The 24,601-nt window shown below is 66.0% G+C and overlaps 2 protein-coding genes across 5 annotated transcripts; one reads left to right on the top strand and one right to left on the bottom strand.

Moving 5' to 3' along the window:
* Positions 1-5,323: 5,323 nt before the first annotated feature.
* Positions 5,324-12,338, bottom strand: ALAS2 (5'-aminolevulinate synthase 2). Of its 4 annotated transcripts, XM_074937677.1 has the most exons (12): positions 12,268-12,338; positions 10,821-11,012; positions 10,422-10,583; positions 10,125-10,247; positions 8,609-8,816; positions 7,886-8,070; positions 7,460-7,639; positions 7,205-7,369; positions 6,243-6,511; positions 5,897-5,976; positions 5,814-5,850; positions 5,412-5,552 (listed from the first exon to the last, which is right to left on the bottom strand). In XM_074937677.1, the coding sequence occupies exons 2-11, from the start codon at positions 10,996-10,998 to the stop codon at positions 5,829-5,831; spliced, it is 1,572 nt and encodes a 523-aa protein (XP_074793778.1). In that variant the 5' UTR covers positions 10,999-11,012; positions 12,268-12,338; the 3' UTR covers positions 5,412-5,552; positions 5,814-5,828. The 4 variants fall into 4 exon arrangements, with proteins under 4 accessions (XP_074793777.1, XP_074793776.1, XP_074793779.1 ...); XM_074937676.1 differs by having other exon boundaries at positions 5,324-5,552; positions 5,814-5,976; positions 10,422-10,580; XM_074937675.1 differs by having other exon boundaries at positions 5,325-5,552; positions 5,814-5,976.
* Positions 12,339-13,486: 1,148 nt separating this feature from the next.
* On the top strand, positions 13,487-24,460 carry PRICKLE3 (prickle planar cell polarity protein 3). The gene is made up of 9 exons (XM_074937526.1): positions 13,487-13,555; positions 16,266-16,351; positions 17,574-17,757; positions 18,188-18,301; positions 18,872-19,009; positions 19,836-20,039; positions 20,256-20,442; positions 21,983-22,399; positions 22,615-24,460. Exons 1-9 carry the CDS (start codon positions 13,514-13,516, stop codon positions 23,265-23,267), a joined length of 2,025 nt encoding a protein of 674 aa, XP_074793627.1. The 5' UTR covers positions 13,487-13,513; the 3' UTR covers positions 23,268-24,460.
* Positions 24,461-24,601: the final 141 nt, after the last annotated feature.

The following is a 24,601-nucleotide window of genomic DNA, read 5'->3' as shown; positions in this document are numbered from 1 at the left end:
TTTCTTCCCTCAAATCATTCCTGTAGGAATTCCACCCCCCCCCCCCCCCCCCCCCGCCCCATGCTTAGGAACCTGGGAGCCCAGATTCCTGGGTTTGCCACCCCAATATGGTCTAAAATCACCAGGGTGCTGGGCATGTACAGAAGGGGAAACTCCGTCTATTTTTTATTTTTATAAATAAAGAAGATGAAAGACACTGGGTTGGTGTCATTGTTTGTGGGGGAAGCCAGGGTTCTCTCCCCAGCTCTTCCGGGGCACTGATGGCCTATGCCATTGGCCTTCAAGAATGGCCCCCTCAAGGATTGTTGAGCATAAGCTTTTGTGAGCTGTGTATATTTACTGGATCTTCTACACTTTCATCCAGACTCCAGCGACCTACACCCCCCCCGACGTTCTTGTTTGTTAGTGTGCAAGATCTTTTACTGGATCTTCTACACTTTCCACAGTATGTGTAGGCAAGGACTGGCCTGTCTTTTGTTAAACCCTGGATTTGTGCTGGAAATGGCCCACCTTGATAAGCTATTAATTACCAGCAGGAGAGTGAGTTTGTGGGGGGGGCGGAGGGTGAGAAAACCTGGATCACACTAACTTTCCACAGTATGCATCCTCCAGATGTTCTTGTTTGTTAGTGTGATTTGCGCATAAGTACACAGCTCACAAAAGCTTATGCTCAACAATCCTTGAGGGGGCCATTCTTGAAGGCCAATGGCATGAGTCCCCCCCCCCCATTCAGTAAATTGTGGAAAGTGTACAATTGGGAGAGAAAGCACAGGACTCTTTGTTAGTGTGATTTGCGCATAAGAAAGCTCACTTCATCGGATGCATACTGTGATGTCGGGGGGGGGGGGTAGGTCGCTGGAGTCTGGATTTTGCACCCACTGTGGGCACAGTTGGTGTGTCTGGGGGGGGGGCGGGGTGGGGGGTGAGAAAACCTGGATTTGTGCTGGAAATGGCCCAACTTGATGATCACTTTAGATAAGCAGAGACTAACCAATTTATTTGAGCACGAGCTTTCGTGAGCTACAGCTCACTTCATCGGATGCAGGTGATGAATCCGATGAAGTGAGCTGTAGCTCACGAAAGCTCGTGCTCAAATAAATTGGTTAGTCTCTAAGGTGCCACAAGTCCTCCTGTTCTTTTTGCGAACACAGACTAACACGGCTGTTACTCTGAAACCTGTCATCAGTAGTAGGCTAGTGTAGGGCCCATCTTTAAAAAGGGGAGGAAAAGAACTCTGAGGAGGTTCCACAAGGACACTCTGAGAATCCCGACTGAGGTTCAGGAACCAAACACGGACACCTGCAGACTCAGCCCTTCGCTCGCTCCCTGGGCGGCCGCCAGTGGGGACAAGGGTGGCTCATTTCCAGCCCCTGGGGGCTGTTCAGGGGCGTGTTCGCGCTGTCTCTTTATTCACGGATTTGGACGCTGCAGCGAGAGCTAGGCAGAGCTCGGTCCGGCCCGGCCCGGGGGCCCTAATCCGCCGGACCCGCCCCCGCGTCCTTCCGAGAGCGCCCGTCCGGCCCCGGGTCGCTGCGGCGGGCCAGAGCCAGGGCCGGGTCCCAGCCCGACCAGCACCCCCGGACGCCTGGGTCCCGCAGCCCAGCCCAGCCCAGCCCACTCCCTGCAGCCCCCTGCTCCGGATGCAGCAGCAGCCGCCGCTCCCCCCGCGGGGGCCGCGCCCGGCTTTATAGCCCGCCGCGCCGCAGACCGGCCAATGGGGCGGCCGGACGAGCCGCGCATGCGCCCTTCTGCCGGGAGGGCGCGGTTCACTAGAGCGGCCGCCAGGTGGCGTCCGAGGGGCGGGGGTCTGATATAGGCTCCTTCCCCCAGCTCGTCCCCTCCCCCACCTGGATCCTGGGGCGGTGCCCCGCGGCGTGTCTGGGGCTGCGCCAGGGTTGGGGGCAGCCCCACCACCGAGTCTGGGGGCGGAGGGTGGTCCCGGCGGGCGCCTCGGGTGGCCTTGGTCTGGCCGGAGATCGAAATATTGTGCCCAGAATTTGTCATGTCTTGGGGCTGAAGGGCCCCGGCCCCCCAGGGACGTTTGCACCCCAGGGCTGTGTCGTGGCCAGAGCAGAGCGACGTGCTGCACATCGGGGGGGGTCCCCCGTAACAACCCGGGCACCCCCGTCAGTCTCCCCCCCGCCCCCCCCATGGAAATTGCCCGGGCACGTGTCTCCTTGACCCGAGCAGGGACGATCAAAGCCGGGCTCTTGCCCCTTTATCGGTGATGAAAAGGGCAGCAGGCTTCCGAGCCGCCGCGTCCGGGCCCCTCAAACAGCCGGAAGGGGTTTAGGCGCCAACTGAAAGGATTTGGGTCTTGAGCCGTCCGGGCAAAACCCACCGGACAGCGAAGCGTCGACTCGCTCTTCTTCATCCCCATCATTTTAGGACCAACCCGAGCTGCCTCGTTCGTTTTAAAAGCAGCAAAATAATCGCCGCGGAGAGAGGAGCCGGCTTTGGGCGGCTCGGCTCTTGGAAGTCCAGGGGCTCCGGGCTGGGGGGCCCCAGGGACAGCTCTGTCTGTCCCCCGTTAGGGGGGGTTCTCAGGGAAAACCCCCCCTAGCATTTCACGGCCACCAGTTTGGGAACCCGTGAACCAGGCAAATCTCTAGAGGAGTTGATGGACCCCCTGGAAGACCTCTGAGTACCCCCAGGGGCCACTGGTCTAACCCACTAGCCCCCCACTCCCCTCCCAGAGCCGGGGAGAGAACCCAGGAGTCCCAGCCCCCCACCCCATCTCTGCATCGCCCCACCTTGGGGCAGCCACCAGGGACCACAGCCCGTGCCCTACTCAGCCCTCCACTCCTCCCGCACCCCCCAGGCCCTTAATCCACCCGGCCCCCAAGGGCCTCCCCCCCAAGACTAGAGCATAGACCCAGAGCTCGAGGGCGGCAGGGGCGTGGGCCCCTCTTGCTTCCCCTCCCCGCGACGGCACAGGCCCCCCCAGTACCCACCCCTTGCTATCCAAGTCCCCCGCGCCTCGTTCACCACCCCCAGTACCTGTTCCCCATCCCCCCACACCTGCGTCTCAGGGGTAAGGGACGGACGCCTGGGTTCTCTGGGAGTGGCGTCTTGTGGGTTGGGGTGCGGGGGGAGCCCGGACGCCTGGGTTCTCACTCACTCGGGGGCCGGGGGGCGGAGGGGGGTCCAGATGCCGATGGCTCCACCCAGCGCTTGCCCCGGCCTCCAGCAGCGTCCGTAGGCTGGGCCCGGCCCGGCTCGGCTCGGCTCCCTGGCCAGACGGACTCAGCGGAGGCGGGGAGCGGAACCCAGGCGTCCGGCCGGCGCCTAGCTGCTTCCCCCCCGCCCCCGCCCCCGCCGTGTTGGGGCGACCCTCCCCAATGGGGGGGGTCAGAGACAGAGAGCGGGGTGGGCAGGAGCTAATAGGGGCGGGAGCTCGGAGGAGGCCCATCGAGACCCACCTGTGGGGCTGGTCATGTGACCAAGTCAGCTGATTTCCCCCCTCCCAGTACAATGCGAAAGACCCGGGGGGGGCGCCACCGCTCTGTGTCTGTAACCTCCACAAAGGGGTTTTAACAGCCCTCCCCCCCGTGCTATGTCTGCTGGGAGGGCAGAAGGGGGGGGGAAGCAAAAGTCACCCCCATAAAAGACCCAATGGACTAATTACTGCGATGTCATTTAAACCCTGCCTTGTGCCCCCCTCCGTGAGCAGGGAGCCCCCCCCTCCTGGGGGGGCACAGTCCGCTGGAGGGAGGATCACGGAACCGTCCCCCCCTTGGGCTTTTTTTCTTCTTTGCCCAAAAAGAAAGTTTTATAGAAAATAAAGTTGTTTTCCAAGGGTGGGAGGCAGGAGCCGCCCCCCAGCCCCACGCGCTGGGGGGGGGAGCCGGATGCTCCAATCTGGGGGGTGGCAAGCGAGCTGGCCAAGGGCACATGGGGCTGCATTAGCAGGAGCGTTGCCAGCCGATCGTGGGGCGGGATCGTTCCCCGCTATTCGGGGGGCCTCGTCTGGAGTCCTGCGTCCAGCTTTGGGCCCCCCACGACAGAAGGGACGTGGACAAATCGGAGAGTCCAGCGGGGGGCAATGGAAACGATCAGGGGGCCGGGGCACATGGCTGAGGGTCACGAGGAGGGGCTGCGGGGGCTGGGGTTATCTCGTCTGCAGACGAGAAGGGGGGGGTTGACAGTAGCCAGTGAAGGGGGGTCCCCAAGAGGACGGCGCTTGGCTGGTCTCAGCGGGGGCCGAACAAGGAGCCATGGCCTCGAGTTGCAGTGGGGGGGTCTAGGTGGGATATTAGGAAACACGGTTTCCCAAGGAGGGGGTTCCCTAGGGCAGTGGGGGAATCTCCATCCTTGGGGGGTTTAAGGCCCGGCTGGACCAAGCCCTGGCCGGGATGATTTAGTTGGGGCTGGTCCTGCTCCGAGCAGGGGGTTGGACTAGAACCTCCTGGGGTCCCTTCCCCCCCGATCATCTGTGAGTCTAGGTGCTGGAGGGGGGGCCCTGATATTCATGACGCAGTAGAACCCCCCCTTTCCTCTACGGCTCGGACACTAAAGGGGAAATCGGGGGGTGAGGGACGCGCCCCCGAAATCTGCCACCCCCCACTCATGGGACACCCAGGAGGTGTGGGGACACACAAAAGAACTTAATTCCAGCAACTGCAACATGTAAAAAAAATTTTAAGACCCCTGCCCCCCCAAATCCTCCCAGCCCCGCCGACGAGCCCCTGTCCCCAAGCTGCCAATGGGGGTGGGCGGGCTGATACTGTGAGTGCCTGAAGACTTGGGGGGGGGGGCTGTGGTTCATTGAGCCGCCCCCCCCAACTAAATGTGCTTTCATTGGCAAGCGGGGGTGGGGGAGGTACCCTGGCTCTGGAGCAGGTGGGGGGCAGAGAGGGAGCAAGATGGGAAACACCATCCCCCCCGGCACCTAACCAGGACCAACACTTCCCACGCACAGCCCCCCCCCAGCACCATGGGGCTGCCCCATGGCCAAGTGCAACCGTGATTATCTTCCCCACCCTGCCACATGGGGCCACTAGATCCCACTGGCCACCCCCCTCGGGCCTTCACTCCCCCACCAGTGCCACCCCCATTCTCCTCCCCCCAGCCCAGAGCCAAGGGAGGCCGCAGCGCCAGGGCCAGCCCCACTCCCCCAGCCCCGCCACCAGGCAGGGAGCCCAGGGGCCCACATGGCGGGGGAAGAGCTGGCCCAGGATTCCATGGGTGACAGCGGGGGCGGGGCTGGGAGCCCGGACGCCTGGGTTCTTTCCCCAGCTCTGGGAGGGGAGCAGTGGCAGAGATGGGTGCCCGGACGCCTGGGCTCCACGCAGTCAGGGACACAGACACAAGCTGAGATGCTTTATTTTGAGCCCTTGTCAGGTGGCGCCGCGGGGTCCGTCCCGCGCTGGGGGGGTCCGTCCGGGCTCACGCGCTGCTGGTGACGTACTGGGCCCCCAGGCTGCCGAAGGAATCCCGCTCCCACTCGCTCATGAGGGCGAAGTGCAGGGGCCGCTGGCAGAAGTGGCAGGCGGAGGACGCGGGGGGCTGCAGGGGGAGCCCCACGTCGTGCCAGCCCTGCACCAGCCGCTCTGGGGGGGGGAGAGATGGGGTGAGACCTCTGTGCCCCCCCCAGGTACCCGTCCATCCCCTCACTGCACCAGCCATAGGAGGGGACTGGCATGTGACCCTGACCTCTGACCCCTGCCCCCTCCCCCGCTGCCCCTAATCTCCCCTCCCCCATGGGACCTCCATCCCTCACCTACTGCCCCCCCATATGCCCCCTCCCACCTCCAGTTTGACCCCCCCAGCTCCAGCTGGCCCATCCCCTGCTCCCAGCCCACTGCCCTCACCCACGAAGTAGTCCATCATGGGGGGTGTGTGGTGGGGGGAGGGCGCCAGGCGCAGCAGCTCCTCCCCCCGGGGCACCGTGGGGTAGTTGATGGCCTGGACATAGATGCCATGTTGGGACAGGAGAAGGTCGCAGAGCCGGGAGTTCAGGGCCGCGTCGCCCACCTGCGGGGGGAGCCGGAGAGACAAGGGTGGGACCCAGGAGTCGGGAAAACAGCCCCTCCCTCCCACACCCAACACACACACACACAGACACCTCCAACCCACTAGGCCCCGCTCCCCTCCTGGTGTCCCGGCTCCCCGGCCCCCCCCCCCCGCTCTAACCAGCAGACCCCGCTCCCCTCCCAGAGCCAGGGAGAGAACCCAGGAGTCCTGGCTCCCAGCACGTCCCTGCTCAACCCAACCCCCGTCCCCGAGGACCCAGGCCGTACCCGGATGGGGATGATGTGGCTGGGGCAGTTGACCACGGGCAGCCCGGCGTCCATCAGCAGCTGCCGCAGGTGCTTGACGTTGCGCTGATGGGCCCGGCGCAGCCCCCGGCCCTCGGGCCCCGCCAGCACCCGCAGCGAGGCCAGGGCGCCGGCCAGCACCGCCGGGGGCAGCGAGGTGGTGAAGATGAAGCCGGCCGCGTAGGAGCGAACCGTGTCCACCAGGGCGGCCGTGCTGGCGATGTACCCCCCCACGCAGCCAAAGGCCTTCCCTGGGGGCGGGGGGGAGGGGGGTGAGACGGTGCCCCCTGGCCAGGTCCCCGCCCCACAGCACGGCACCCCTCAGAGCCCCCTGCCCAGCCCCCCAAATCACAGCGCCCCCGAGTGCCCGCCCGCCCTGCCTGCCGGGGGACAACGCCCTCTGCCCAGCCCCCTGACCAAGCCCCCACCCCACAGCGCCCCCGGGTGCCCGCCCTGCCTGCCGAGGGACAATGCCCTCTGCCCAGCCCCCTGCCCAAGCCCCCACACCACAGCGCCCCCGGTTGCCGGCCCTGCCTGCCGGGGAGAGCCCCCCCACCCAGCCCCCCACATCACGGCGGCCCCTAGTGCCTGACCCTGCCTGCCAGCGCCCCCTGGCCAGCCCCGCACAGCCCCCAGCCCCCCACCATGCAGCACGGCACTCCCCTGCCCAGCCCCCCACATCACAAAGCCCCCCAGTGCCCGGCCCTGCCTTCCGGGGAGAACCCCCCACATCACAGCACCCGCTAATGCCCACCCTGCCTGCCGGTGCCCCCGGCTCAGACACCCACATCATGGCACCCCCTAGTGCCCAGCCCTGCCTGTCAGGGGACACCGCCCTCTGCCCTGCTCCCTGTCCCACAGCGCCCCCCAGTGCCCGGCACTGACTGCCAAGGGAGAGTGCCCTCCTGCCCAGCCCCCCAGAACCCGCCCCCTTGCCGACTCACCCAGGGTGCCGGAGACGATGTCGACCTTGCCCAGCACCCCGTCACGCTCCCCGATGCCAGCCCCATGGGCGCCGTACAGCCCCACAGCGTGAACCTCGTCCACGAAGGTGAGGGCGCCGTGCGCGTGGGCCACGTCACACAGCTCCTCCAGGGGGCAGATCCCACCTGCGGGGGGAGAGGGAGCAGCTGTGGGGGGTGTCCCTGGGATGTGGGGGAGGGGTGGGACCGTGGGGGGGCAGGGCAGGGGGTCCCTACCATCCATGGAGTGCACGGTCTCGAAGGCCACAATCTTGGGGGTGCCGGGGGGGCTGCGGCCCAGAAGCTGGGCCAGGTGCTGGGGGTCGTTGTGCCGGAAGACGTACTTGGGGACCCCGCTGTTGCGGATGCCCTGGATCATGGAGGCGTGATTCCCCGCGTCCGAGAAGATCTCACAGCCTGGAGGGGGGTGGGTTAGTGCTGTGACCAGAACCCAGGCGTCCTGGTCTCCTCCCAGAGCTGGGGAAAGAACCCAGGCATCCTGGCTCCCCGCCCACCCCCGCGCAAACCCCCAGACTCCACTCCCCTCCCAAAGCCAGGGAGAGAACCCAGGAGTCCAGGCTCCCAGCCCCACCCCCCCCCGCTCTAACCACTAGACCCCTCTCCCCTCCCACAGCCGGGGCAAGAACCCAGGCGTCCGGGTACCGGGCATCATCCTGGCCAGGGTGAAGAGGGTGGAGTCGTTGGCAACGTAGCAGGAGGAGAACAACAAGGCAGCGTCTTTGCGATGGAGCTGGGCCACCTCCCGCTCCAGGTCCACGTGGTACTGGCTGGTGCCCGAGATGTTCCTGGTGCCCCCAGCCCCCAAGCCATGGTGCTGCAGGGCGTCCCTAAAGGGGAGAGAGGGGTCAGCATACAGGGATGGGCTAGCAGGGGCTGCGGGTCGGGAGTGAGGGGCACCGGCAGGGCTTGGGGGGCAGGGGCTGCGGGTCGGGAGTGAGGGGCAGCGGCAGGGCTGGGGGCAGGGGGCTGTGGGTCGGGAGTGAGGGGCACCGGCAGGGCTGGGGGCAGGGGGCTGTGGGTCGGGAGTGAGGGGCACCGGCAGGGCTGGGGGCAGGGGGCTGTGGGTCGGGAGTGAGGGGCAGCGGCACGGCTGGGGGGGCAGGGGCTGGGGGTCGGGAGTGAGGGGCACCGGCAGGGCTGGGGGCAGGGGCTGCGGGTCGGGAGTGAGGGGCACCGGCAGGGCTTGGGGGGCAGGGGCTGCGGGTCGGGAGTGAGGGGCACCGGCAGGGCTGGGGGGCAGGGGCTGGGGGTCGGGAGTGAGGGGCACCGGCAGGGCTGGGGGCAGGGGCTGTGGGTCGGGAGTGAGGGGCACCGGCAGGGCTGGGGGCAGGGGCTGCGGGTCGGGAGTGAGGGGCACCCTCTCACATGGCAGCCTGCAGCACCCGCGGGTGGCGGCTCATGCCCAGGTAGTCGTTGCTGCACCAGACCGAGACCTCGGGGCCCGCGGCCGCCCGGGCGAAGGGGAAGGCGTCCGCCCGGCGCGTCACCGTCTTGAAGACGCGGTAGGTGTGATCCCGGCGCTTGGCCTCCAGCCGCCCCTCCAGGAAGGAATCGTAGGAGAAGGTCCCGGAGCCTGCAGGGGGGAGCAGGGTCAGAGACAGACCCCGCCCCAGACACAGCGGTATCCCCCCCTCCAGAGCTGTGGGGCGAAAGGGGGGGCCTGCAGAGTGGGGGCGTGAGGGAGGGGTCACAGAGTTGTGGGGCAAGCGGGGGGGGCTGCGCAGCAGCGGAGGGCGGGGTCCCTGAATCCATGGCTCCCACTCCCACAAGAGACCTTGGCGTCTAGGACAGGGCTGGGGAATCAGCCAGGGAATATCCCCGGGCCCCCCAGCCCTGGCCCGCTGGCCGCCCCGGCTCCAGAGAGCTCTGTTCGAATTGGCAACGGTGCAGAGACGGGCAAGGAAACCGACCCAGGGGCTGGAGGAGCCGCCGTAGGAGACTGAAAAGTTCAGCTCGGAAAAGAGCCCACGGAGGCGGGAGGTGAGCGCGGGCTCTGTACTCAGGACTGGTGCGGAGAGAGGGAACTGGGGGGCATCATTCACCCCTTCCCCTAACACAAGGGCCAGGGGTCCCCCCACAAATTCAAGAGGCGGCTGGTTTCACACAAACACAAGGCCATAGGTCTTCACGCAGCGCAAGCCGACCTGCGGAACTCCCTGCCGCGGGATGTTGTGAAGGCCGGAACTATAACTGGGTTCAGAGAAGTTCCTGGAGGCTAGATCCAGCAACGGCTGGTAGCCAGGAGGGGCAGGGAGGCAACCCCATGCTCCGGGTGTCCCTAAACCTTCACTGGGGTCACAGGTTTGATTTCTTAAGTCAAGCTGGGCCGGTTTTTCCGAAGGGATCTGCTCCAGGAATTATTATTGTGGGGGCGGGGGGGTGTTCTCTGGCCTGCGCTATACTGGGGGGGTCCCTTCTGGCCTGGGGGGTGTCTATGAATCTCACCTAGGGGGGTCCAGGGTGGAGGCTGAGCTGAATGTTCAGGGGGCCCCAGGAGAGGCGGGGGGCGGTCATTCCATGAGCCGGATGCCCTTGGCTCCCTGCCTGCTGATCTGGACTGAGCCCGGGTTGAAAGGCCGCTGGCAGAGGAGGTCAATTAACCAAGCAGGCTAATTGCTGAGGGAGCTGATTGGGTGGAAGGAGCCCCCCCAGCTCCCCCCACACACCCACACTAGGGCTATATAAGCCAAGGGGGAAGACAGGGGAGGCTCACAAAACCTGGTTATGGCTAGCTGGGAAGGAAGGGCCCCCCAGAAGAGCACCCCACAGTCAAACCACTGTTGTCCATCCCCTCTCCGTATCCCCCCCAGGCGTCTCCTCCGTCCAACCCGATGGCTCCCCTCAGACCCAGGGGCCCATCTAACCCAGTATCAGGCCTCACCTGGCATGTTGTCCTGGAGCAGGTGGGTGGGGAGGAGCCGGGCGTCGGGCCCCGGCCCCTCATGGCCCAGAAATTTCTTCCGGAGGCTGGACTGGACCTCGAGGAGCAAAGAGCTGAGAGGGTCTGGAGGGGCACAGAGATGGGGGGCGAGTGGGTTAGAGTGTGTGGGGCTGGGAGCCAGGACACCTGGGTTCTCTCCCTGGCTCTGGGAGGGGAGTGGGATCTAGTGGTTAGAGCGGGGGAGGGGCTGGGAGCCAGGATGCCTGGGTTCTCTGAGGAGGTCAGAGCAGTCCTCACCTGCCTTGTAGACCTTCACATCCTCCTGCACCTCTGGCCCCGCGCACTGAACGATCCGGCTCCGTCCGCCCCGCACCTCCGACTCCATGAAGGGGCAGTGGGTCTGGGAAGGGCTGGAGGCTGCTTCTGGGGACCCTGACTCCTGGGGGACAGATCCTGCTGCTGGGGAGAGACAGCCAAGTGAAAGGGATGGAACCCAGGAGTCCTGGCTCCCAGCACCCCCCCACACCCACCCCGCTCTAACCACTAGACCCCGTTCCCCTCCCAGAGATGGGGAGCGAACCCAGGTGTCCTGGCTCCCAGCCCCCCCCCCCCGCTCTAACCCACTACACCCCACTCCCCTCCCAGAGACAGGGAGAGAACCCAGGAGTCCTGGCTCCCAGCCCCACCACTGCTCACCAAGTGGGATGGGGTTGTCCATCCCCCTCTGCAGGTCTGGGGAGGAGTCCATCAGGGTCCGAGCCACCATGACGGGACATCGCTGGGCGCTGCTCACCAGCAGGGGGCGAGCTTTGACCAAGAAGACGCTAGGGTCCCGGGTCAGGAAGGGGCAGCGCTGGAGGAAGGAAGCCATCATGCCGGATTGTGGTGCTGCCCAGGAGAAAGAAAGGGCGTGAGGAACTCAGGCGTCCGGGACCCCCACCCCGCAGCACGGCACATCCCCACGCCCCCAGCTCTTCGGGGGAGGAGGGAACACGCAGATACACCTGGCCAGTTGTGCCTGGAGGGGTATGGGGGAGGTGGAGAATTTCCTTCCTGACCCTGGGGAGCCCTGAAGCATGTGATTGGCCTGTTGGCCAAATTTGCCCCTCCAGGATTTTTTTTTGGGGGGGAGGGGCAAATCTGAAAATGGGAACGGGGGGGGCACCTTGGCTCAGTACAGCCACACCGGTAAGCACCTGTCTGTCGATAGATCAAGGCGGGCAGAAATCGACGCCTTCCAGCACACCAGTGCCCCCATGGAGACCCCCCTCCGAATGACTCATCCCCCCCATCCCAGAGAGGTAACAATAGGGGGACAGGTTGAGTGGGGGCATTGGAGGGGACCATCCACCGAGTGGGATTGGAGGGTGGGTGGAGGTGGGTGGACAGGACCCGTCTCCATCCCATGTGCTGTCGGTCTTTATGGAGCCGAGGTTGTGTGAAAGTTGGCAGGGCTGGGAGCCAGGACTCCTGGGTTCTGTCCCAGGCTCTGGGAGGGGAGCGGGGTCTAGTGGTTAGAGTGGGGGGGAGGTTGCTGGGAGCCTGGGTTCCACCCCTTTCACTTGGCCATCTCTCCCCAGCGGCAGGGCGGGGCCATGTCTGCTGGAGGCTGATAAGAGCCGTGGGGGGGCCCACCCAACGCAGCTGTGGGGAGAGGGTTGCGGGGGGGGGCACGGATGGACAGGGAGCAGAGGGGAGGCCCTAGAAGAATGATGCCCCAAATGCCTAGGGGATTTTATGGGGGCAGCACCGCCCAGGCCCCGTTCCCTGCCCCTCAGGACTCAGCCCCCCCACCCGCTGTGGGGCCAGATCAGAGCCGGTGCCCCCTCGAGGGGCAGGGCCCCCTAACAAGCCATGGGGCTGAGTTATTGGCATCACCGGGTTGCTGATGGCCCCCAGCTGGCTGAGCCCCCGCAGTAGAAACACCCCCAAAACCCCTCCAGGCTTAATCGCTTCTACCAACTGAGCCCCCCCTTAGGTTATGCCCTGCTCCCCCCATCCCTCCAGGCATGTCCTCCTCAGCTGCCCCTTCCCCCTAACCAGCCCCGCAGATGAGTCCCCCAGCAGCCCCCTGCCCTCCCTAACCATCCCCCCATGCTCCCCCCCACTGGCCCCCCATGCCTCCCCGGCTGACCCCCATTACCTGTTGTCCTGCACTGAGGACGAACAACCAGCACTGACTGACGCACCCCCTGCAAGGGCTGCCCGGGCCCCCACTCGCCAGCCCCACCCCATAACGGAGCCGCCCAGGCCCACAGATAAGGGCAGGCTCTACAGGGCCGGGGGCGGGGAGGGAAAGGCCCGTGTCGCAGTTTGGGGGGAACAACAGGCCCAGAGGCTGAGCCCCAGATGCCTGGATTCTATGTCCCAGCACACCCCCAGCCCCAAAGTCGCCCTCCCTGGGAGGAATGGGGCTGAGATCCAGCAAACTCATTTCATGCGCACAGGCCAGCTCAGAACTAATCACCCGCCAGCCAGAAATACAAGGAGCCCTGGCTCCCAACCCCCCCCCCAACCACTAGGCCCCACTCCCCTCCCGGAGACAGGAGAGAACCCAGGAGTCCTGGCTCCTGACACTCCCCCCCACTCTAACCGTTAGAACCCACTCCCCTCCCAGAGTGGGGGAGAGACCCCAGGAGTCCCTGGTGTTTGTAGGGGAGGCTCTGGGCTCGCGGGGGCTGTGGGTCGGAAAGGGGGCAGGGGCACAGCTATGGGGGGTTCGGGCGGGGGGGGGGAGCTGCAGGTGGCCAAGGGCAGGTGTTACAGGGTCGATGTTACCTCCCAGCACCCCGGAGACTGGGGGGGGCGGGGCCGGGACAAGCGATGGGGGGAGAGCAGGGGGGCGGGAGGGATGCAGCAGAGGACGGAGGGGCGGAAAGCTGAGGGGGGGGCAGGGCGCGGGGGAGGAGCGGTGTGGGAGGGGCCGGAGGTGGAGCGTGAGGACGGGGGAGGAGCTTGGGGGGGTCTAAGGGGAGGAGCAGGTGGAGGGGGGACGGAGTGAAGGACAGGGTGGGGGGAGGAGCTTGGCGGGGGAGGAGCTGGGGGGCGAAGGAGGAGCGTGGTGGGGGGGAAGTAGGGGGAGGAGCTGGGGGGGCGGGAGAGGAGCGTGGCGGGGGAGGAGCTGGGGGGCGAAGGAGGAGCGTGGCGGGGGGGGCAGGGGGATGAGCGGGGGGGCGAAGGAGGAGCGTGGTGGGGGGGAAGTCGGGGGAGGAGCTGGGGGGCGAAGGAGGAGCGTGGCGGGGGGGGGCCGGGGGAGGAGCTGGGGGGCGAAGGAGGAGCTTGGCGGGGGGGGAGGAGCGGGGGGGTGAAGGAGGAGCGTGGTGGGGGGGGGCCGGGGGAGGAGCTGGGGTGGGGGCGCGGTGCCGGGTGCCGTCTGCCGTCACCAGACGATGTTCACCCGGGGGTCTCGGCGCCGACGCTCCTCCCGCCCCGTGAGTGCTGGGGGGGGGTCTGGGGGCCGGGGGGGAGCGCCCAGGGGAACCAGGCACGGGGCCTCCGATCCCGGACACACGGGCTGGGAGAACGGGGGGGGGTGCTGTGCTTCGGGGGGGGGGCGCTGTCTCCTGGCAGTCAGGGCCGAGCGCGGGGGGCGGGGGGGGGGGCCGTGGGGCAGGAGGCTGCGGGGAGAGCAGGCGGTTGGGGGGGTCACCGTCCCCTGGCAGTCAGGGCCGGGCGCCGTGGGGCAGGAGGCTGGGGGGAGAGCAGGAGGTTGGGGGGGTGGTGCTGTCCCCTGGCAGTCAGGGCCGGGCGCCGTGGGGCAGGAGTTCGTGAGGGGGCTGGGGGGCGCAGGCCCCTCTCCCCTGGCCGCCGGTATCAGCCCCGGCACTAGGGAGCTGTGTGGTTTGCTGTTGACAGATGGGGAGCTTTCTCCACTCCCGCTGGAGATGGGGCAGGAATGGGGGTGTTACCTGCTGACCCAGCTGGTTGACTCAGTTTCCCTCCCCTAGGACAAACCAGCTGTGACATCTGCCCTACATGGGCGCAGGGCAACTCCTGGTTACGATTGCCCCACTTCCCATGCTGCTGCCCCTCGTCAGACCCATGGGCCCATCTACCCCGGTGTCCCCCCTCCATCACCCGGGGTCAGACCTGGGGGCCCATCTACCCCCGTGTCCTGCCTCCATCACCCCCGGTCAGACCTGGGGGCCCATCTACCCCGGTATCCCGCCTCCATCAGACCTGGGGGCCCATCTACCCCGGTATCCCGCCTCCATCAACCCCGGTCAGACCTGGGGGCCCATCTACCCCCGTGTCCCGCCTCCATCACCCCCGGTCAGACCTGGGGGCCCATCTACCCCCGTGTCCCGCCTCCATCACCCCCGGTCAGACCTGGGGGCCCATCTACCCCCGTGTCCCGCCTCCATCACCCCCGGTCAGACCTGGGGGCCCATCTACCCCGGTATCCCGCCTCCATCAGACCTGGGGGCCCATCTACCCCCGTGTCCCGCCTCCATCACCCCCAGTCAGACCTGGGGGCCCATCTACCCCCGTGTCCCGCCTCCATCACCCCCGGTCAGACCTGGGGGCCCATCTACCCCGGTATCCTGCCTCCATCACCCCCGGTCAGGCCCACAGGCACTTCGAGCTCAATACCCCCCATCCCATTCCCTCCAGGGGGACAGTTGAGTGGTGGGTATGGGGGGGTTAAATGTACCCCCCCATGGATGGCGTTAGAGCCGGGGTGGGGGATAATCCAGGCTGTTTCACCGGACAGCGTCACTTCCCCGGTGTTGGGGGTGGGGATTGTCTCTCATCTGGGTCAGGATTAACTCGCTGGTGGTATTAAGGGGTCAGGTTTAATGCGGCTTTGGGGGTCAATCCCCTCGCGAGGGGTGTGGGGAGGGGGCCGTGGAGTGGGAAGGGGTCTATGTGTGTAAGGGGAGGGGGCCATGTAGGTATGGGGGGGGTCTGTGGGGGAGGAAATGGGGGCCTGTGTATGTATGGGGGGGGTTGAGGAGGGGGAGGGGAGGACAGGGAGCTGTGGGGGCAGCGCCAGGGGGCTGTGTCTGAGGGCAGGGGGACAGGACTGGGGGGGGGAATGGGGGGCTGTGGGGGGAGAGGGTTTCCTGAATGGGGGACTGTGGGGGGGGAAGATGGGGATCTGTGTCTTGGGGGCCCCTGAGTTGGGAGGGGTAGTGCTTGGGGGTGCTGTGTCAGGGAAAGGGGTCCCAAGTCAGAGGCCATGGGATAGGAGGGGAGGTTGGGGGGCTGTGTATGGAGACCCGGAGTGGGGAGGGTTGTGGGGAGGGACGGTGGGGGTTGGAGAGGGGGCACAGGGTCGCTGTGGAGAGCGGGGCAGGAGCAAAGGTTGTGGGGGGAGCTCCCGGCTGCTCCAGCCCCGGCCTCTCCCAGCAGGGGGTGCTGTGGGGAACGGGGGTTTATTGGGGTGTGAATAGGGTCGGGGGGAGCTTTGTCTTTCTCTCATTCACCCCCCTCCCCGGCTCGTCTCCTACCCGCCCCCCTGCCAGGCCGGGCGTTGCCCCGACCCACCCCACCTCGGACATGGGGGTGGGTTCCTCGGCACGACCTCCCCATATTTGGTCTCCCCTTGACATGACCTTCCCCAAGGGGAAGGGGTGGGTCCCCCCAATTACAACCCCCAGCCCCTCCCACTCTCTGCCCCCCGCCCTTGGCCACGGCCCAGCTCTCGGCGTGTGTCACGCTCCGCTGAGCCGAGCTGGGGCAGGTCCTGGCGTGTGGGGCGGCTCGCGCCTCCCACAATGCCCTGGGTCGGCCCAGTTGCGTCTGAGTTTCCACAAGCCCCAGCGTGACCCAGGTGGCCCGGCGCCGCGGCTCCCACGAGCCCCCTGCATGGCTGAGGTTGGGGTCTGGACTCCCACCATGCCCTGGGGCGCCCGGGTTGGGGTCTGGGGTCCCGCCATGCCCTGGGTGCAGGGGTTGTGGCTTCTATCCCTGCCCCAGACCTGCCCCCCGGCTCTGGCCTCTGCCTTGGCAGCTCAGAGACTGGGCGCGTGCCCGTGGGGCTGGAGAGAGACACCCCCGCCCCGTCCAGAGCTGGTGATGGGACCCAGGAGTCCTGGCTTCCGGACCCCCCCCCCTTCTGCTTTAACCACCAGACCCCACAGTGTGGGGGCGGGGGGGCCGTGGCGGGTGGTGACACTCTGTGTCTGTGCCCCGCAGGCGCCCGACGATGCCGACCCTGACCGGGGGCAGCCGTGCCACGTGTGTGGGGACCAGTGTCCCGGCTTCCTGGTGCACGGATGGAGGTAGGGACCCTGCGCTGGCCTGCTGGCCCCCTGGCATCTACCCTGCTGCCCCCTGGCATCTACCCTGCTGCCCTCCTGGCACCCTGCCCATCCCACCCCACTGCCCCCCCAGCACTCGCTGCCTCCCAGCACTCTGCCCATCCCACCCACAGCTGCCCCCCGGCACCCACCCTGCTGCCCCCCCAGCACTCTGCCCATCTCACCCCGCTGCCCCTGGCACCCACCCTGCTGCCCCCACTGCCCTCCCAATATGCGGCGGCCCCAGAGTAAAGGGCCTGGCCTGGTGCCCTGGGTGGGGGGGGACTCAGACAAGCTGGGCCCTGTCCCCAGCCCTTTAGCACTGTGGGGCCCAGACCATTGGGGTTAATGGGGCGGAAGGAGACTCTCTGCACCTGCTGCATGGACCCCCCACACTCCAGACACCCTTTGGGGACCCCCCTCCCTGTGACCCCCTCCCCAAGAGACTTCTCACCGCCCCCAGCCCCCACCCGTGCCCAGGCTGCAGCCCCACTCTCCGTCCTCCAGGAGTCACCCTCTGCTCCAGTGTGTTTATTGTAGGGCCTCTCATGGGGGTGCATGTGTTATTGTAGGGTCTCTCCGGGGGGGGGGGCGCGTTATTGTAGGGTCTCTCCGGGGGGAGGGGGGGCTGTGTGTTATTGTAGGGTCTCTCCAGGGGGACGGTGCGTTATTGTAGGGTCTCTCCCAGGACGGGGGGGCGGTGCGTTATTGTAGGGTCTCTCCGGGGGGGGGGGCGCGTTATTGTAGGGTCTCTCCGGGGGGAGGGGGGGCTGTGTGTTATTGTAGGGTCTTTCCAGGGGGACGGTGCGTTATTGTAGGGTCTCTCCCAGACAGGGGGGTGGTGCGTTATTGTAGGGTCTCTCCCAGGCCAGGGGGCTGTGTGTTATTGTAGGGTCTCTCGGGGGGGGGGGCGGCTTTGTGTTATTGTAGGGTCTCTCCCAGGCCGGGGGGCTGTGTGCTATTGTAGGGTCTCTCCGGGGCGCGGGGGGGCGGTGCGTTATCGTAGGGTCTCTCCGGGGCGCAGGGGGGGGGTGCGTTATTGTAGGGTCTCTCGGGGGGGGGGGCTGTGTGTTATTGTAGGGTCTCTCTGGGGTGCGGGGGGGGGCGGTGCGTTATCGTAGGGTCTCTGCGGGGGGGGGTGCGTTATTGTAGGGTCTCTCCGGGGCGGGGGGGGTGCATTATCGTAGGGTCTCTCCTCCCCCAGGAAGATCTGCCAGCACTGCAAGTGCCCTCGGGAGGAGCACATGGTGCGGGCAGTGCCCGTCGACCTGGAGCGCATGATGGGCCGGCTCATCTCGGACTTCCAGCGCCACTCCATCTCCGACGACGACTCGGGCTGCGCCTCCGAGGAGTACGCCTGGGTGCCACCCGGCCTCAAGCCGGAGCAGGTGAGCCCCGCCCCCTGGGGGAGCCCTGCCCCTGTGGTCAAAGCCCCGCCCCCTGGAGGGAGCTGTCCCATAGCTCCACCCCATGGCCACAGCCATCGGTCCCGGAGGTGGAAGTCACGCCCACATAGGTACATGGGCACCGCCCCCCATTGGGATCCTAGACCCGCCCCCAAGGGGGCCAAAGCCACGCCCACGTAGGGACCAGAGATACCTTCCCCGGGGGATCCTAGCCCTGCCCCACGGCGGGATCGAAGGCAGGACACCGCCCTTCTGGCTCCTCCCCCTGTGGCGTCCCAGCCCTGCCCGTTTGGCTTCAGGCCCCTCCCATCGCAGCCCCAACCCAGCTCTGTGACTCCGCCCCTTGGGGTGGCCAGGCCACGCCCCCTGAGCTTGACCACACCCCCCCCACCGGCCCTTCTCCCCACACCAGGTGTATCAGTTCTTCAGCTGCCTCCCTGAGGACAAGGTGCCCTATGTGAACAGTCCCGGAGAGCAGTACCGGCTCCGCCAGCTCCTGCACCAGCTGCCCCCCCACGACAGCGAGGTGAGGGGCCAGGCTCTGGGGGGCGGGGAGCAGGTTGGGGGCCTGGGCGGGGGGCACTCTCCTCTGGCCGGCCGGCTCTGTGCTGCGGGAGGAGTCCCTTAATGAGGTCCTGATCTCTTAAAAATTCCCCTGGCGTGTTTTCCCCCAAGAGACCAGGAGTGAACCCCAGCGTCCAGGCCAAATCCCAGCTCAAGGGATTCCAGTTGGCCTCCCTCGGTCGCTCTTCCCACCCCAGACTGATCTGGGATGTCCCTGTGCGGCTGTTCCCCGGCTGCCTTTCCCCAGAGCTGGCTGCATCTCAGTGCCGGGTGAGCCGGCCCCATGTGACGTTATGTGCGGCTGTTCCCCAGCTGCCCCGCCCCAGAGCTGGCTGCATCTCAACACTGGGCGAGCCATCCCTGTGCAGCGTTATGTGCGGCTGTTCCCCAGCTGCCCTGCCCCAGAGCTGGCTGCATCTCAGTGCTGGGCGAGCCGTCCCCATGTGATGTTATGTGTGGCTGTTCCCCAGCTGCCCCGCCCCAGAGCTGGCTGCATTTTGGCCCTGGCTCAGTCGGTCTCTCTGTGTCCCAGGCTCAGTACTGCAGCTCTCTGGAGGAGGATGAGAAGAAGGAGCTGAAGGTTTTCTCCCAGCAGCGGAAGAGGGAGAATCTTGGGCGAGGGACGGTCCGGCTGTTCCCGGTCACCATTACTGGCGCCATCTGTGAGCAGGTACCCAGCACACCCCCCGCCTGTGCCCTGTCTCGCCGCTCCCACCCCACACTCCGCTTCCCCTAGTGGGATTTTGGGAGCAAACACCTCTACCCCTGTGGGCTGTGCAAAGCATTGTGGGGGCTGGGACGCCACCCTTGGCCAGGCAGCGAGTTGTGGGTGCTGACTGGGAGCTCTGGGAGGGGAGTGGGGGATAGTGGTTAGAGCAGGGGCAGCTGGGAGCCAGGACTCCTGGGTTCTCTCCCCGGTGCTGGGAGGGGAGTGGGGGCTAGTGGTTAGAGCACGGGGGGGTGGGGCTGGGAGCCCGGACTCCTGGGTTCTCTCCCCGGCTCACGTGTTGGCAGCTCTAATCCCATACTGAGCGCTCAATCCTGGCCAGGCTGCCCAGACCTGTCTGTCTGGGGGTCAAGGGGGGGGGAAGAGGGGGCGGGGGCTGCACCCAAAGCCCCACCCAGAGCTTGGCTCCCCTCCCCCTGCCCTTGGAGGCCCCTGTCAGCAAGCAGCTGAACAGTGACATCTACAGGCCAGAGGGGGCATTGCAGCATCTGACGATATCCCACTCCCCGCCCCCGAGGCGAGCCAGTCCCCTGCCCTGGGGCCGGGTGGGAGCCGGCGCCCCCTGGAGGGGACAGGCCCCAGTCCCATTCCCTGCCCCCCGGAGCCCGCCAGTCCTGCCCTGGGGCCGGGTGGGAGCCGGCGCCCCCTGGAGGGGACAGGCCCCAGCCCCGTTCCCTGCCCCCCGGAGCCCGCCCGTCCTGCCCTGGGGCCGGGTGGGAGCCGGCGCCTGGCTCTCTGTGACCGGTCTCTCTCTCTCTGTGCGGGGCAGTGCGGGAAGCAGATCCGTGGCGGGGACATCGCGGTGTTTGCCAGCCGGGCGGGGCACGGGGCCTGCTGGCACCCCCAGTGCTTCCAGTGCACGGCCTGCCGGGAGCTGCTCGTGGATCTCATCTACTTCTACCAGGAGGGGAAGATCTACTGCGGGCGGCACCATGCCGAGCGCCTCAAGCCCCGCTGCCAGGCCTGTGACGAGGTGAGGGGCGGGGGGCCGGCTGGGGGGCAGGGGCCTGGGGCCGACACCGGGGGGGGGGAGTTTGGTGGGGGATCAGGGGGTCCGGACGGTTCTCTGTGGGTGGGATTGTGGGGTCTGGGAGGATGGGCCCGGGGGGGTCCTGTAGGGGACTGAGGGGGACCCCGCAGCGGGTCAGAGGGCCGTGCCTCCATCTGCCCCCCTCCCCCCCCCCTGCAGATCATCTTCGCCGACGAGTGCACGGAGGCCGAGGGCCGTCACTGGCACATGCGCCATTTCTGCTGCTTCGAGTGCGAGGAGGCGCTGGGGGGGCAGCGTTACGTCATGCGCCAGAGCCGCCCCTTCTGCTGCCGCTGCTACCAGGCCCTCTACGCGGAGTACTGCGACGCCTGCGGGGAGCCCGTCGGTACGGGGCCGCCTCCGGGCGGCGGGGGGACCCGGCGTCTGGGGACCGTGGAGAGCGGGGGACCCCAGCGTCCGGGCGGCGGGGGGACCCGGCGTCTGGGGACCGTGGAGAGCGGGGGACCCCAGCGTCCGGGCAGCGGGGGGACCTGGCGTCTGGGGACCGTGGAGAGCAGGGGGACCCCAGCATCCGGGCAGCAGGGGGACCCAGCATCTTCAGAGCAGGGGGACCCTGTGTCCGGGCAGCGGGGGGACCTGGCATCTTCAGAGCGGGGGGACCCTGCATCCGGGCAGTGGGGGGACCTGGCATCCAGGGACTGTGAAGAGTGGGGAGACCCCTGTGTCCGGGGACGGTGGAGAACAGGCGGACCCCGGCATCCGGTGTTAACCTGATTATATAGGGCTGATTTATTATAGGCTCGCCAGTGATCTGACCAGCAGATACTTAGGTTCTTGTCCGAAAATCAGGCTACAGAATTTGCGAACATCCTGAGTTCAGTACGTTCAACTATATGAGCGAGTAACCAAAGCTCTGAACCACGGAGCCACAAAGACGACGTCCTGCTCTAGCGTGTCTGGCGGTTTGCTCTCTCACAGCGTCCTGGCACGATAAAGAGTATCTGTAACCGTGCCCAGCCGTCCATGCCCAAATCTGATCTCCTCTCCCGGATAAGTCTTGGGGGATGTTTACTCCATGGGATGGCACCTTCTCACATAGTCACACACATATTCACCTCAAGTATCTTGTTCTCGAAAGCGTTTCCTTTGGCCTGAGCCGTTACTTCCACGTCCTTGCGGTTACTGGTCCACCCCAGTGTATTGGTAAACACATTTGGTTCCCCATTTGGAGTCACAAGGGGTAACCGGTGGGCCATTTCTCTATGCCAAAGGTTATAGACTAGCTAGAGCGAGTTAGCACAAGAGTTAATCAGACAGGATACAGGCCTGCAGGTTCCTTGCATTACAGCTGAATCGAATGAGATAATGGCTGCTGAAATGGAAAAACCGAAATCATATAATCGATCAAACCGATTAAAAAAAACCCAACAGATTTTATAATATAGCAAGCTAGGAAAGTAACCCCATGGGCTACACCGGGCAGGGTGGGGACCTGGTGTACGGGAACCGTGGAGAGCTGGGGGGACCCTGGCATCCAGGCAGCAGGGGGACCTGGTGTCTGGGGATCTGGAGAGCAGAGCAACCGGGCATATGGGGACAATGGAGAGTGGGGAACCCAGGTGTCCGGGCAGCAGGGGGTCCCCAGTCTCCAGGCAACAGAAAAGGAGGGAGCACCCAGGCAGCAGAGGGACCCAGATGTCCAGGGACTCATGAAGCAGGAGAGCAGATGCCCCCGGGGAGCAGGCAGGGGGGTTGTAAGGAGCACCCCAGTATCAGAATAGAACCCAAGAGTCCTGGCTCCCAGCCCCGCCCCCCCTGCTCCAGCCCCCGCTCCCCTCCCAGAGCCGGAATAGAACCCCGGAGGCCTGGGAATTGAGCTGATGTGTCCCCCCTCTCTCTCCTCCCCCCATCTCTGCCCCCCGCAGGCATCAACCAGGGCCAGATGACCTACGAGGGCCAGCACTGGCATGCCACTGACGCCTGCTTCTGCTGCACCCGCTGCCGGCTGCCGCTGCTGGGCAAACCCTTCCTGCCCAAGGCGGGGCAGATCTTCTGCTCCCGGGGCTGCAGCCTGGGGGGGGACGACGCCAGCGCCTCGGACTCCTGCGACTCGGCCCTCCACGGCCCCCGCTCCCAGGACGGGCGCCGGGCCCCCGCCCGCCGCCCACCCGTCGCCCGCTCCATCTCCTTTGCCGGCCGCACGGCCCCAGCCCGGGGTGCAGGCCCCGGCGGGCGGCGCAGCTGGAGCGGGACCCCTGGGGCGGAGGAGGGGGGCGAGCTGGCCGGATGCACCTCGCGGGGCACCTCCGCCTGCCCAGGACCCCCGGAAGAGGAGGAAGGAGGTGAGGCTGGGGAGGGATCCTGATGCGGGGGAGGCAGGTGGTGTGGGAAGCGCAGACGGGATGGGGATCCAGGCGGGGGAGAAGGTGGGGAATGTGGGGGGGGGAGGTGGGTAGTTTGGGGAATGTAGACGGGGGGGGGATCCAGGTGTGGGGGAGGCGGGCAGCGTGGCAGCTTCTGTCTCTAACCCCCCCACCCTGGTCTCTTCCCCCCGCAGGTTCTGAGTCCCGCTTCCTGCGAGGCGTCCCCCACCGGCACTCCATGCCCGAGCTGGGCCTGGCCCCGGCCAAGGGGGCCGACTGGACCAGCAGCTCCGCCTCCAAGCTCTCGGTCTCCCCCCGGCTCAGCCAGGGCCCCCCGCTGGAAGGCAGGGGGGCGGGGGGCTTCCCGCGGGGTACTGCCCCCCGGGTGAGCTTCCGGGAGCCCCTGGTGGCGGGAGAGCCGGGGGGGCCCCACAGCAGCCAGCTGCATCGGCACCGGCCCCGCACCCGGCCCTGCTCCTCCTCCGACAACGCCCTGCACCTGGCGGGGGAGGGGGAGCCCGAGGGGGGGCTGCCCCCGGAGGAGCAGGGCCGGGGGGGGCGGCCCCTGGTCTGTTCGGCCTCAGAGGGGGCCTTCCTCCCCAGCCACCGGCGCCGCTACCTCCGGGGCCACGGTGGCGCCTGGCGCCACTCCTCCTCCTCCTCCTCTTCCTCCTCGGACTCGGAGGAGGAAGGCTACTTCCTCGGGGAGCCCATTCCCCTGCCTCCCCACCTGCGGGGCGGGGCCGGCCCCCCGCTGGCCGCTGCGGCGGGCCCCCCCCGGCAGGGAGGGGGCAAAGGGCACCAGGGGCTGCGGGGGGCTCGGGACAGGAGCTGCGTGGTGGCCTGAGTCGACCTTTGAACTTCGACCCTCCTGCTGGCAACGACCTCTCCCAGGTGACCTGTCCACGGCGGCCTCTGACCTGCACTTGTGACCTTTGAACTTTGACCCCCATGCCGGCAACCTTTGACCTCTGCTTGTAGCCTTCGGTCCTTGCTCACAACTTTTGAGCTTTGACCTCTCCGGTGTGGCCTCTGACCTTTCCTTGTGACCTTTAGACTTTGCCCTCTTTGCTGTGAGCTCTGACCTTTAGTGGTCACCTTCCATGGAGGACCTTTGAACTTTGACCTTTTCTGGTGTCACCCCCTGGGACTCTCAACGATCGGCTTCTGCATTGGAACCTCTGACCTTTTGATCTGTGACCTTTCCAGATCTATGACCTTTGTGACCTTTCATCTGGAATCCTCAGCCATTGACCTCTGTGGTGACCTCTGACCTTTGCTGTGAATGCTCAGTGGTTGGTCTTTCCACTATGACCTTAACTCGTCACGTATCACTGGGGACCTTTGGACTTTGACCTTTCTGCTGTGACCTCTGAACTTGTTCACCTGGGATGTTTGCACTGTGACCTTTCAACTTTAACCTCTGGCCAAGAATCCTGGGGCAAAGACCTCTCAACAGTGACCTTGACCCTTGTCTTTGCCCTGGGGCTGTGGAAGGTTGGACCTCGTCTGTGTGATCTTTGACCTCTCCTCAGGGACCTATGAGCATTGACCTACCCATTGTGACCTTTGAACCCTACTCAGGATCTTTGGATTGGTGACCTTTGAATTCTGGTTGGCACCTTTCCGCTGTGGCTGGTTAGATTTGGTGATGACCTTTGACCTGCTGGTGGTGAGCTTTCCCTTGTGGCCTTTGACCTTTCCACTGTGCCCCTTGACCTTTGGCTGTGAACTTTGACCTCTAGCCCCTGAAAAATGCCCTCCCATTCTCGCCCTTTACCTTTTGGCTGGGAGCTTTGCACTGTGACTTTGGGGCCCTTGACCTGTTGACTTTTGCGCTTTGACCTTTCACCCCTATCACATGATCTTTGGGGGATCATCATTGACCTGTGACTTGTCCATTGTGACCTTTGAACTTTGATCTGGGAGGGGGTCAGCAGGATTTTGGCTTTTTTTTTGGGTGTGTTTCCCCATTTAGATCAGGTTTTTTTTTATTGTTTAATAGTGGAACATTTGGGGGGTTCAGTTCCCACCCTCCAGACCCCCTTGGGGGCTGCGCTCGGGGGCAGGTGGAGGGGGGGTTTCAGAGAATGGGGGGTACAATTATATATGGGGGTACACCCTGTACTGGTCTCAGTACAGAATTGGGGTCCCCAATGTGTCTGGAATTTAACCTTCCAA

The sequence above is a fragment of the Natator depressus genome, chromosome 23 (assembly GCF_965152275.1).
Source record: "Natator depressus isolate rNatDep1 chromosome 23, rNatDep2.hap1, whole genome shotgun sequence".
NCBI classification, from domain to species: Eukaryota; Metazoa; Chordata; order Testudines; family Cheloniidae; genus Natator; species Natator depressus.
The sequence above is the reverse complement of the archived record's forward strand: the minus strand, read 5'-3'. Positions and strand labels throughout refer to the sequence as shown.

Coding starts and splice junctions, on each gene's coding strand:
- PRICKLE3 (XM_074937526.1), top strand. CDS start 13,514: ATGTTCACCCGGGGGTCTCGGCGCCGACGCTCCTCCCGCCCC. Junction 13,556..16,265: donor GCCGACGCTCCTCCCGCCCC/GTGAGTGCTGGG, acceptor TGTGCCCCGCAG/GCGCCCGACGATGCCGACCC. Junction 20,443..21,982: donor CGCCTGCGGGGAGCCCGTCG/GTACGGGGCCGC, acceptor TGCCCCCCGCAG/GCATCAACCAGGGCCAGATG.
- ALAS2 (XM_074937675.1), bottom strand. CDS start 10,998: ATGATGGCTTCCTTCCTCCAGCGCTGCCCCTTCCTGACCCGGGACCCT. Junction 8,071..8,608: donor CGGGTGCTGCAGGCTGCCAT/GTGAGAGGGTGC, acceptor TCTCCCCTTTAG/GGACGCCCTGCAGCACCATG. Junction 7,640..7,885: donor CCTGGCCAGGATGATGCCCG/GTACCCGGACGC, acceptor ACCCCCCTCCAG/GCTGTGAGATCTTCTCGGAC.